Source organism: Musa acuminata, chromosome BXJ1-10, assembly GCF_036884655.1.
Source record: "Musa acuminata AAA Group cultivar baxijiao chromosome BXJ1-10, Cavendish_Baxijiao_AAA, whole genome shotgun sequence".
Lineage (NCBI taxonomy): Eukaryota > Viridiplantae > Streptophyta > Magnoliopsida > Zingiberales > Musaceae > Musa > Musa acuminata.
In genome coordinates this window covers 21,531,212-21,542,560 of record NC_088336.1, presented here as the reverse complement: position 1 = coordinate 21,542,560, position 11,349 = coordinate 21,531,212, and the positions used below count along the sequence as shown (strand labels likewise).

The window sequence follows — 11,349 nt, the reverse complement described above, 5'->3', positions numbered from 1 at the left end:
AGCCCCTAAATTTCAATTTATCCTATCGCCGTCCTCATTGCACGTGCAACGATCGTGACCGACCAAAGTAGACAAATCTTTATAAATTGTATATTAATGAGTTTAAACATTTTAATCCAACTCAATAAATTTACAAAATCAATTATTACATATAATGACGTATAAAATCAATTAACGTCTCTGATATTAGTTAACAGGTGAGTCGTAGGTCTTTTGGCATGGTTCAATGGTGAGGCGAAGAAGGTGCGATTTCCAGCTCTCGTTGCTTGGCATGTTCCAAGACACGACAAGAAAAACGCACGATATGGAGCAGTATATATATATGCGCATTGATACCTCGTTCGATACACCATCATCATCTTCAACACGATGGAATTACTGCCGTGTCTTCTAGTTTTCTTCCTCTTGCATGTCCCGTTGGCCTGTCCTGCGCCGAGCGGCATCCGCGCCACCCTCACCCACGTCGACTCCAATGGCGACTTCACCGCGTCGGAACGCTACCGGCGCGCCATGCGACGTAGCCAGCACAGAATGGATGCCATCGGAGAAATGCTTACGGTCTCCGGCATCGACGCCCGAGCCACGGTGCACGACGGTTTGGGCGAGTACATGATGGACCTCGCCGTCGGCACGCCGGCTCTGCCCTTCTCGGCTATCATGGACACCGGCAGCGACCTCGTCTGGGCTCAGTGCCAACCATGCGTCGAATGCCTCCCCCATTCGGCTCTTCAGTACAATCCCTCCAATTCTTCTACGTACTCAGCGTCGCCGTGCACCGATTCCTACTGCACGGCCCTTCCTTCCACATGCACGACCGCGTGTATATACCACTACGACTATATGGACTCCTCCTGGACCGAGGGAGTGCTCTCCACCGAGACCTTCACCTTCGGCTCCGGCGATCCCATCCCCGATATCACGTTTGGTTGTGGGTACAACAACTCTTTCAATACCCCCTTCTACAGCTCCGGCCTCGTCGGACTCGGCCCGGGGTCGCTGTCTCTGGTGTCGCAGCTCGGCTTCGGGAAGTTCTCCTATTGCCTCACCTCGATCGATGACCTGTCTTCTACCGGCACTCTACTGCTCGGATCTTTCGCAGACTTGAAAGAACCGGCATCCGCGATTCGATCGACGCCACTGGTTGCTGATTCCTACTACTTCCTGGATCTGCGAGGGATATCAATCGGTGCAACCCTGCTGCCGATTCCATCCGATACTTTCGCTAATAATATCTTCATCGACTCCGGCACTACTTTCACAACTCTGCCACGAGCTGCTCTCGAGCTCGTCCAACAAGAACTCCGGTCTGTGGTGGATCTGCCACCCGCGAACGATATCCCATGGTTTGACACCTGCTTCCAGTTGAAATCTGGTGAGGTTCCCCAGCTGCCGAACATGACATTCCACTTCAGTGGCGCCGACATGGTTTTGCCGATGCGCAACTACATGGTCGTGGACATGGAGGCGGGAGTGATGTGCTTGGCAATGAATCCCAGCAGTGATCCCGTGTCGATCTTTGGCAACTTCCAGCAGCAGAACATGCACATACTCTACGACGTCGCCGGGAAGACGCTGTCCTTCACGCCGGCACAATGCGATAAGCTGTGAATCGTGTCCTGCTTCTTCCCATCTGTTACGCCCATTTTGCTGTCTCTCTGTGCTCATGGCGTTCGGCTACTTGTCATGCAAATGAGAGTTGTTGTGTTGAAATCCGTGATGGAAATCGTGTGATTTGTTGTAATCCATAATCGAGTTCTTCCGAATGCTAAACATATTGGATCACTTTGTAACAGCTTAAGCTACTTGTGGAATTACGAATCATCCAATTCGATTATGTACATCCAATGTGAGTACATAATATTTTTGGTCAATTAATTTGGCTGGATGTGTTTGATTTATGACGTGAACCTTTGAATGGATTCGTTTGGAATTGATGACTTGGTCATCGTGGTACAAAGAAGTCATGCACTCATCCCTGTTAGTCTTCTCATGGCAGGGTCAACGTCGAGATGTCATAAAGGGTTGACCTTCCCCCCTCCCCGCTTCGATGGAAAGGATGCCGCCATCTCCGCAGCTCTTGCTGCCGCTGCTTCTGCTGTTCGTGGCCTCGCTCCCGGCTCTCTTGCTGGCCAACGTCCGGTTCAGCTCCGCTACGTCGACTCCGAAAAGGGGAACTTCTCCAAGCTGGATCTCCTCCAGCGAGCGGCGCAACGTACCTCGCCATCGGCACTCTGCCACTGGCCTTCTCAGCCGTGCTCGACACCGGCAGCGTGCGATCCTTGCACCCAGTGCTTCTCTCAGCCCATGCCCATCTACGACCCCTCCAAGTCTCGCACCTACACCACACTCCCCTGCACCGGCCCGCAGTGCCAGGCTCTCCCCGTCTTTTCATGCTCCCCAGCTAATTGCCATTACAACTACTACTCCTACGCCGACACTACGTACACCGATGGTGTTCTCGGCACCGAGGACTTCACACTCGGAGCAGGCAGCGATCCGGTGGCCGTCACCGGCGTCGCCTTCGAGTGTGGCACCAGGAACAAGGTTGGAGCGGACAACTCAAACGGCTTGTGAATCGTCCTGTTTTCTCACTGCTATATCTCATTTCGACGAGTCTGTGTCTGTAACATTGCATGTTTCCTAAATAAACGGCGATTACCTGTGAATCTTTAGTGTCTGCAATAATGCAATTAGATTTAGCATTGTAATTGATGAGTCGGGTTAGGAAAACATGATTACTCCGTAGAGATGTAATACTAATTAGGTTAGTAGGAAACCATAAGATTGACTCCTAAATAAACTAGGAAATCGAATTGGGAACTATTGAAACGTCTTAGGAGTTTGACGCTATAAATAGAGGTAGAATCTCTCCTTATATTGAGAGAATAGCAGAAGAAAGGCTACAGTCGTCGACGAGGATGCCACCGCCGCCGCTGCTCCTGCTGCTGCTTTTCGTGGCCGTGCTCCCGTCTTTCGCGCCGGGCACGGCGCAGTTCCCCTGCATCGACTCCCACGAAGGGAACTTCTCCAGGTTGGAGTTCCTCCGTCGAGCGGCAATGCTTCGCAAGGCGAGCCTGCAGGCCACGCAGACCGGTGTCCAGCTCCCTGTCCGTTGGAGCAGCGCCGGCTACCTCGTGGACCTCGCCATCGGCACCCCGCCCCTCGTCTTCTCGGCCATGCTCGACACCGGTAGCGACCTGGTTTGGACCCAGTGCTTCTCTCAGCCCTCCGAGTCTCTCACCTACGCCGCTCTCCCCTGCACCAGTCCCCAGTGCCAGACTCTCCCTCGCTTCTCCTGCTCTCCTGATTGCCACTACAGCTACTCCTACGGCGATACTTCGTACACCAAAGGTGTTCTCGGCACCGAGACCTTCACCTTCGGCGCAGCCGATCCGGTGGCGGTCACCGGCATCGCCTTCGGGTGCAGCACCGTGAGCGAGGTTGGAGCGGAGAACTCACCCTTCTTCTCTAACTCTGCCGGGATCCTGGGAATGGCGAGGGGGCCATTGTCACTGGTGTCCCAGCTCGGTGAAGAAAGATTCTCCTATTGCTTCGCTTCTGACGACACAACCACCGCTCTGCTCTTTGGCTCTTCGGCAAATCCGAGCCCACAGGCTTCTTCCACGCCGTTCGTCAACGTCCCTTCTCCCCTATACTACCTCTCCTTGCAAGGGATCTCGGTTGGTGCAACCCTCTTACCGATACCGAACACAACCCTTGCGCTCCAATCGAACGGGACCGGCGGCTTGGTCATTGATTCCGGCACCACCTTTACCCTGTTGACGGATCCCGCTCACGCGATGTTGAAGCAAGCGCTTGTGTCTCAGATCGATCTACCGGTGGCGACCGTGGCCGGGTATGATCTCTGCTTCTCCTTGCCACCGGATGCAAGTGGGGTGGCAGTGCCGATCTTGGTTTTCCATTTCGATGGCGCTGATATGGACTTCCCGGCGGCGAACTACTTCGTTGTGAATTCCAGTGCTGGATTGTTGTGCTTGGCAATCTTCGGGTCTCCGTTCAACCTCTCCATCTTGGGCAACTTCCAGCAGCAGAACATGCATCTCGTCTATGACCTCGCCGGTGGAAAGCTGTCGTTCGAGCCTGCGAACTGTAGTGATCGGTCTCTTGTCGATGTAGTAACAAAAAGGTGATGTAATTGCAATTATTATGGGTTTCATGACGTAAAACTGTCTCATATTTGTCGTAATGCAGTATTTTTAAGTTTATTTAATTACTAATAAAGGTTTTTTGTTGTATTAAGTCCAATTATTCGGACTTAATATGTTGAATGCATTAGTTGTTTCATCAAATCAAATCATTGGTTGTTCATATCGTTCGTGCATCATTTAGTGATAGTTTGAGCCCTTCTCGAATTTGGAGGAAAGGAATATATGAGCTCGGAAAATTTTCTTGTTCGAACAATAATATGTGAACGATAAATTTTCATTTCTTTTAGAGAAAGAAAGAGAGACAAATCCAAGTTGAGATCATCCACACCACCCATTCTCTGTTGGGTGTTGGTAAGAGTCCATGTTGAGAACAGAGCAATTGCATTGAGTTCTCCGTGCTGCAAGAGCGAGCTATTCCTGATGACAAGCATCTCCTATGCAAGCCTACCTCATCTAGAGAGGTCATCGCCGGCGAGGACAGAGCTCCGCCGGCGGCACGGAGGGCATGAACTGGCTCCTGTGGGCGGATCGAGAAAGATGGAGAAGATAGAATTTGGTGGGAGATTCTCCTCAGATGGACCTTTTAAGAGAGTTACTGCACCTCAAACCGTGACCTCTGCTGCTCCAACCATGGTTTCTGATCTTGAGGTACGGTTTAGTGCTACTGTCATGACAGTAAGAACTCGTCCATTCATGTCATTGCAGTAGATCGAAGTAGATGTTCTGCTCGATATATACTCTGTTCATGTCTTTGTACTCAAGCCAAGCTAAGGATGGATCTGAGGCGCTTCCGCCACACTGAACTCCATGCAGAGAGCAGACTGTCGCACAGACAAGGAGAAGATGCTGGCAAACTACGTGCCGGTGTTCGTGATGCTCCCAGTAAGTTGTTCTTCGTTAATTGGCCCAGCAGCAGTGACGTTACGGTCTTTGATCTGAGACTGCCCAACAGTTGGATGTCATCTCCGTCAGCAACGTGTTGGAGAAGCAGGAAGAACTGCGGCGGCAGCTGCGACAGTTGCGTGCCGCCGATGTCGACGGCGTCATGGTGGACGTTTGGTGGGGAATCGTCGAAGCCGAGGGCGCGAAATGCTACGACTGGAGCGCATACAGGGAGCTGTTCCACATGGTGGAGGAAGAAGGGCTAAAGTTGCAGGCCATCGTGTCGTTCCATCAGTGCGGCGGAAACATCGGCGACGCCGTCGACATCCCGTTGCCGCGGTGGGTTCGCGATGTCGGCGAGTCGGACCCAGATATCTACTACACCAACAGAAGTGGCACGAGGAATCGAGAGTACCTCACCGTTGGGGTAGACGACCAGCCCATATTTGATGGCCGCACTGCTGTTGAGGTTAGAGCTGCAAACCATCATTCTTCGTGACCTTTAGTCCGCTTGAAGAAGTTGTGGATGCAGGGACTATCTTGTTTCTTGTTTGCAGCTTTACAGTGACTTCATGAAGAGCTTCAGAGCAAACATGGCAGATTTCTTGGATGCTGGTATTATCACAGACATAGAGGTGGGTCTTGGCCCTGCCGGAGAATTGAGGTACCCCTCCTACCCTGAAGCACAGGGATGGGTTTTTCCAGGCATTGGAGAGTTTCAGGTAAGAGCTCACTGTGATCGCTACTTGTACAGTGTCTTCAGTTTTGGTTAGCTAATAAACCTCTTCCAGAAACTGGAGAAGAGGATGACTGAAGCATGTTTTGTAGTGTTATGACAAGTACATGAAGGGAGAGTTCAAAGAGGACGCAACAATGGCAGGACACCCTGAATGGGATTTGCCAGATGATGCAGGAGAATACAACGACAAGCCGACGAAGACGAAGTTCTTCGCGGCGAAGAATGGGACATATCTCACGGAAAGAGGAAGCTTCTTCCTGACTTGGTACTCGAACAAGCTACTAATGCATGGAGACCAGATTCTTGATGCAGCTAATGAGGCCTTCCTAGGATGCAAACTCAAGCTTGCAGCCAAAGCAAGTGTCCTATTGCACTCTCTCGACGCAATTAGGAAGCCCTCTCTGTGTTGCCTTCACTGTAATCCCACCACTTGCATCGCAGGTCTCCGGCATCCACTGGTGGTACAAAGACGACAACCATGCAACAGAGCTAACTGCAAGCTACTACAACCTGAACGATCGCGACGGCTACAGAACCATCGCAAGAATGATGGCAAGACATGATGCTATCCTCAACTTCACCTGTGTGGAGATGAGAAACTGGGAACAAATCAGAAGAGCCAAGAGTGGGCCTGAAGAACTCGTTCGACAGGTAAAAGGCACCACCACCATCAGATTACAGAGCACAAGACATGAGTTACCAGGTGCTTGGGAATTGATGTCAGGTGTTCAGTGCAGCATGGAGAGAGGGGATCGAAGTGGCATGCGAAAATGCTCTTAGCAGATATGACAGAAGGGGGTATAACCAGATCTTGAAGAATGCTAGGCCAAATGGAGTCAGCAGAAATGGCAGGCCAAAGCTGAGAGTTCTAGCAATGACATATCTCAGACTATCAGATGAGTTACTGAAGAGAATTAACTTCAACGTATTTAGATTGTTTGTGAGAAAGATGCATGCAGACCAGGTGAGGTTTCTTCTTTGTACTACCTCTGAACCTTCAAGCTTGGGAATAATGGAGTTGATGCAGTTCAATGGTGTTGTTTTACTGCAGGAGTACTGTGCAGATCCATGGAAGTATTTCAAACCCATTAAACCTGTAGAGAGATCGAAGCCAGAGATACCGATGGATGAAATCTTGGAAGCTACCGAGACTATGAAGCCATACCCATTTGATCCAGAAACTGATATGAGTGTTGGTGGTGCCTTTGCCGATGTTGTGGATGCAGCACTGCGCATCCTGACTTCATCCTTCAATTGAGATCCTGCAGATGGTGAGGACGGAGGACCAGTGTTTGATGAGAACAGTCCAATGAAGAAGCTATAGATCGACCAATGTTTATGTGAACACTGAAGCATAGACATCAGTTCATATCAGTGCAATTAATCTAATTTATTCTCGACAAGCATCATGCCTTGTGTGTGGGAGAGAGAAAGCATTCCTCGGCTATCATATACACCATCTCCTACTCTCTTCCTGCAGGAACAAATGGACATCAGAGATTGCTGCCAGAAGCAGTCTTTGGGATTTTGATCTCCAGAAAGATGTCATCGTTGATGTACGCTTCAGTCTTCTTCCAGTTTGCATCCAGTGGCAGCTCAAGTCGCCTGACGAAGCCATGCTCCCACCAGCGGCTGGTCTTCCACTCCCTTGCTTCAGCTTCTCACCCACCCCACAAGCCACTGATCCCACAAGCCACTGATCTCCACCACCTTCTCCTTCACGCCACATATTTCTGCATCACATTTCCTTTCACCAACTGAGAAGCATGGTGTTGAGATTCTATCGATGATATATGGACATTAGATAGATCTGTTTCCTGTAGGACACACCAGTACCTGGTAACTCCGCTCTCAGAGCATACTCTGAGTCTGTTTCAGACCAATCAACGGCAGTTTTGGAGGTGTTCCCAGGGCCAGAGAGCAATGTCTCCACCTCGAACTCCCACAACGGGAATGTATCGGCAGGGTCGAAGAACTTCCCGAACAGTAGCGGGTTGAAGAGCGACCCTTCACCAAACACCTTTCTAGCAGTGTCCCCGCCGCAAGCAACAAAGCGATCGAACGTGTCTTCCGTGAGGGCGACTCGCCATTTCTGCGAGTGCGAGCTCTGATCGCCTGATCGGACCTCGATCACCCTCGGGGGCGGCATTCGGAAAGGAAGCGTCGAAGGGGGATGCTCCCGTAGAACTCACCTTTTATAAAGCTCAAGCCGCTGACTTTTGCAAAGGCAGAGATGAGGATTCCTCGTGTTGCTTCAGGGAATATTTCCAGCTCTCGAGCACACCTTATCCCCCTCCATTTCTGAGACGAAGCAGTCTGCAACCTTGGGATCTCTGGCCTCACCAACTTGGCCAGCAGGATGCAGCGAAGCAGACCACTTCACATGCATTGTACTGCTTCAAATGCAGAGGCTTCCTTAAACTTCTTGATGATGCATGTAGTGCTGTAAGAGCTGATTGAGATATCTGTTTCTGACGATGACACCCACAAGAGATGCAGTAGGAGCAAATTTTGCTTAGGATTAGAAAGTGCAGCAGTCACTCTTGAGGATTGAATTATTATAGCATGCTGAAAAGAAGAGAATATGAGTTGTACTGCTTCAGCTAGTGGAGAGGACAGTTCAGTCAGCTGTGAACTGATGCTGGTTTTGCTTTTCCTGGATCTGTGTTTTCCCATTGAGCCTTTACTAGATTCTGTTTGCTTTTCTTGGCCCATGGTTTGTCTTGGATTTCTGCCTTGCTGCTTTCTGTCACCTTATGCTCACATTCTACAGAAGTATCCTCGAGTTGCTGAGATGAAATGCCTTCTTAAAATGTTCATCAACAGAAAGCGCATTTGAGTATGAAATGAAGAAAATGCCACTTTTTGAAGCAAATTTGACTATGAGAGAGATGTTTGACCATCAGGTTTCAAGAATGGTTGACTAAAACTCTGAAACTTCATAGAATACTTCATTAATTTCGTTTACTGGACTTGACCTCAACAAGTTGAGAGAAATGCTTAACCATCATTTTGGATCTATCTTGTTTTCAATTCTCATGTGATATAAGAAGCAATTTGTGAGCACAAAAATTTGCCAAAGAGCTTGTAATTTTGAACACTCACATTATTGCAAAGTTGTCAAGAATGTAAACAATTAAGAATGTTGATCATGTTAAAAGGATTTCTTTCAACCTCAAGAATAGTGTTTCTTCCAATGCCTCATATGACAATAATAAGAATAAGAAGAATAGTGCCATCAACCTGCTCCTTTATCTGAATAAAGTTTGTCTAGCATCCTTTAAGTTTCTTCTTCTCTAAGTCTAAGCAAGTTATGAGGAAGTAGATTAAATAGTATGATAGGCTGCCAGATTGAAGAAGCATCTTTAACTGGTAAACCCTGCAGGGATGAACAGTCTTTGTGATGTGAATCTACTCTTGAGGTTCTAAAAATCATTCACCAGAAGCAGTGATTGTGCCAGTTTTTACTTAACTCAAGTTGCCTCAGATTCATTTTAGAAAGCATTCAAGATTAGTGTATCGACAACCACAGTTCTACTTAATCATGCAAGAATTTCTCATTATGTAACATGTGGAGCCATTGCATGTATGCTCATGTATGGATTTCTACAACAGTAATCACATATATGCATTACACATCATGTTTAAAGACTATATAATGGAAATAGTCGTGTTCATCATAGCATATAACTGGTCATACTTCAAGTAACTTTCAGGGTTTGCCAATAACAGAGTATTCTAAGAAACTTTTACTGTTTTAGTGGTTGATCTGATTTATGTTTCAGTCAGATGCAACCTCGATTATCATAGGAAGAGAAGATGAAAGTGTTTTGTACCATAAACTATTGCTTATCAAGTAAATCAAGATCAAGGACGCTGGCTCATGCCCTCATCTCTCAACAATTAAAGCTCAAGAGCCTACTCAGCAACATCAACAAAGAAACCCTAGAAATTACCAGCACCAATAGCAACAAGGAACAAAGCATTCCTTTTAAGTATCAGAGGTATCAATTTATCACTATTATCTGAAGAAGAATTACAATCAGAGTTATCAATTCATGATTAAGAATATGACTATCTAAAGCATTGTTGCAGAACATGCAAATGAATTATAACGAAACAAGCACAAAACCGGCTTACCCTATACGGCCAAGCTCAAATTGGATGAAGGAATCCGAAGGCTCTTCCTAGAATAATTATTCTTCCTTCCAACATCCACAAGCTTTGTAGCCTCGTCCATCCTCGAACTCTTTGCCAATCCGTTCACCACCCTCTGGAATACTGCCGCTTCCACAAAACACCGGGTATTCATGCTATCATAGCAGCATTTTAGAGCCAAGTCGAGCTCACCGGCCTCACAAAGGTAAGGGATAATAATCGCAAAGGTCCCCTTGTTTGGTGCGCATTGGTTCTTCGCAAAATCTGAAAACAGCCTCTTGGCCTCCTCCAAGTTCCCTTCTTGGAAATACCCTTTAATAAGCGCATTGAAGGAGAAAGCGTCCGGCTGCAGCCCGACGTGGTTCAACTGGTCGACGAGCTTAGCTGCTTCCGCAGTCCTCCCTTCTGAAACCAGCCACCTCAATTTCGTGTTGAAGCTTTTTGTGTTGGGTTCGATGTTCTTCTTCCACATCAAAGCCCAAATCTTTTCGGCTTCCGAAGATTCCTTCTTCTCGTAGGACCAATGCAGGAGGGTGTTGCAGGTGATCACATCAGGAGATATCCCATTCCTCTCCATGAGGTCTACCGTACCCAGGGCCGCATCAAGATCGCCTTTTTCGCAGAGGGCGCAGATGAGGACGTTGTAGGAGATGAGATTCGGGACGATGGTGGTGTCGGCGGCAGGGATATCGCGGAAAGCGGCGACCAGGCCCTCGACATCGCCGGAGTCAGCGAATGCGGTGAGGAGGGCATTGAAGGACATGACGGAGCGCGGGGTTCCGAGGGCGGGAAGCTGGCGAAAGGTAGTGGCGGCGTGGGTGGCCATGGAGGCCTTGCCGTAGAGGGAAATGAGACGGACGGCGAAGCCCTCGCGGGCGAGGTCGGAGGGGAACCGCTTCTGGGCCTCGAGGATGGCCTCGACAGCGTCAAGGCGGCCAGCCTTTTCGAGGCGGCGGACGGCGATCTCATAGATGCGGTGGCGGCAGCGGAAGCGGTAGGAGGCGGAGGCGGCGATGAAGCCGGCGGCGAGCTTGTCGGGGTCGCGCTCCTTGGAGAGTTTGTTGATGGTAACGGCGAGCGTCTCCGTGTACGAACGGGGGTTAGGGTCCGGGCTAGGTCCCACCACCGTGGTAGCGGTGGAGGAGAAGCGGCGGACGAAAAGGCGAACTCGAAAGCTTAAACTCATCCTTCAAGCCTAGTTTGCCGACGGGGGGCGGATAGGGTTTTGGAGGGGGGCTTAGAAGGGAATCCGACCCTCTCCACGAATCTTAAACCATGCGGTGGCAGTTGCATCGCGACGTCGCTGGTCGTGCACAAGGTCGGGTCGGATCTGATATTTTTATATAAAGTTATTTAGCCAAAATTACAAATAGTAGTAATATGTTCAGTTAAAAATATAGG

General features: G+C 49.1%; 5 protein-coding genes and 1 pseudogene across 11 annotated transcripts; 4 read left to right on the top strand and 2 right to left on the bottom strand.

The window, feature by feature from the left end:
- The first annotated feature begins 369 nt into the window (after positions 1-369).
- On the top strand, positions 370-1,608 carry LOC104000543 (aspartic proteinase nepenthesin-1-like). Its single transcript, XM_009422628.2, has one exon. The coding sequence runs from the start codon at positions 370-372 to the stop codon at positions 1,606-1,608; it is 1,239 nt and encodes a 412-aa protein (XP_009420903.2).
- A 306-nt stretch (positions 1,609-1,914) lies between these two features.
- Positions 1,915-2,574, top strand: LOC135594761 (aspartic proteinase nepenthesin-1-like). Its single transcript, XM_065085270.1, has one exon. The coding sequence runs from the start codon at positions 1,915-1,917 to the stop codon at positions 2,572-2,574; it is 660 nt and encodes a 219-aa protein (XP_064941342.1).
- Positions 2,575-2,918: 344 nt separating this feature from the next.
- Positions 2,919-4,151, top strand: LOC104000544 (aspartic proteinase nepenthesin-1-like). Its single transcript, XM_009422629.3, has one exon. It carries the CDS (start codon positions 2,919-2,921, stop codon positions 4,149-4,151), a length of 1,233 nt encoding a protein of 410 aa, XP_009420904.2.
- A 349-nt stretch (positions 4,152-4,500) lies between these two features.
- Positions 4,501-7,193, top strand: LOC104000313 (beta-amylase-like). 2 transcript variants are annotated; one of them, XM_018819045.2, is made up of 8 exons: positions 4,501-4,817; positions 4,983-5,051; positions 5,122-5,520; positions 5,609-5,773; positions 5,880-6,146; positions 6,232-6,441; positions 6,515-6,754; positions 6,842-7,193. In XM_018819045.2, the coding sequence occupies exons 1-8, from the start codon at positions 4,590-4,592 to the stop codon at positions 7,046-7,048; spliced, it is 1,785 nt and encodes a 594-aa protein (XP_018674590.2). In that variant the 5' UTR covers positions 4,501-4,589; the 3' UTR covers positions 7,049-7,193. The 2 variants fall into 2 exon arrangements, with proteins under 2 accessions (XP_018674590.2, XP_064942477.1); XM_065086405.1 differs by having other exon boundaries at positions 4,932-5,051.
- On the bottom strand, positions 7,101-7,939 carry LOC104000314 (22.3 kDa class VI heat shock protein-like; annotated as a pseudogene).
- Positions 7,101-11,182, bottom strand: LOC104000315 (small ribosomal subunit protein mS78 (rPPR3a)-like). 6 transcript variants are annotated; one of them, XR_010480381.1, is made up of 3 exons: positions 9,931-11,182; positions 8,386-9,169; positions 7,101-8,261 (listed from the first exon to the last, which is right to left on the bottom strand). XR_010480381.1 is itself a non-coding variant. In XM_065086406.1 (2 exons), exon 1 carries the CDS (start codon positions 11,132-11,134, stop codon positions 9,932-9,934), a length of 1,203 nt encoding a protein of 400 aa, XP_064942478.1. In that variant the 5' UTR covers positions 11,135-11,182; the 3' UTR covers positions 7,101-9,169; position 9,931. The 6 variants fall into 6 exon arrangements, 5 of the variants coding, with proteins under 5 accessions (XP_064942478.1, XP_064942479.1, XP_064942480.1 ...); XM_065086406.1 differs by having other exon boundaries at positions 7,101-9,169; XM_065086407.1 differs by having other exon boundaries at positions 7,101-8,596.
- Between the last annotated feature and the right edge of the window lie 167 nt (positions 11,183-11,349).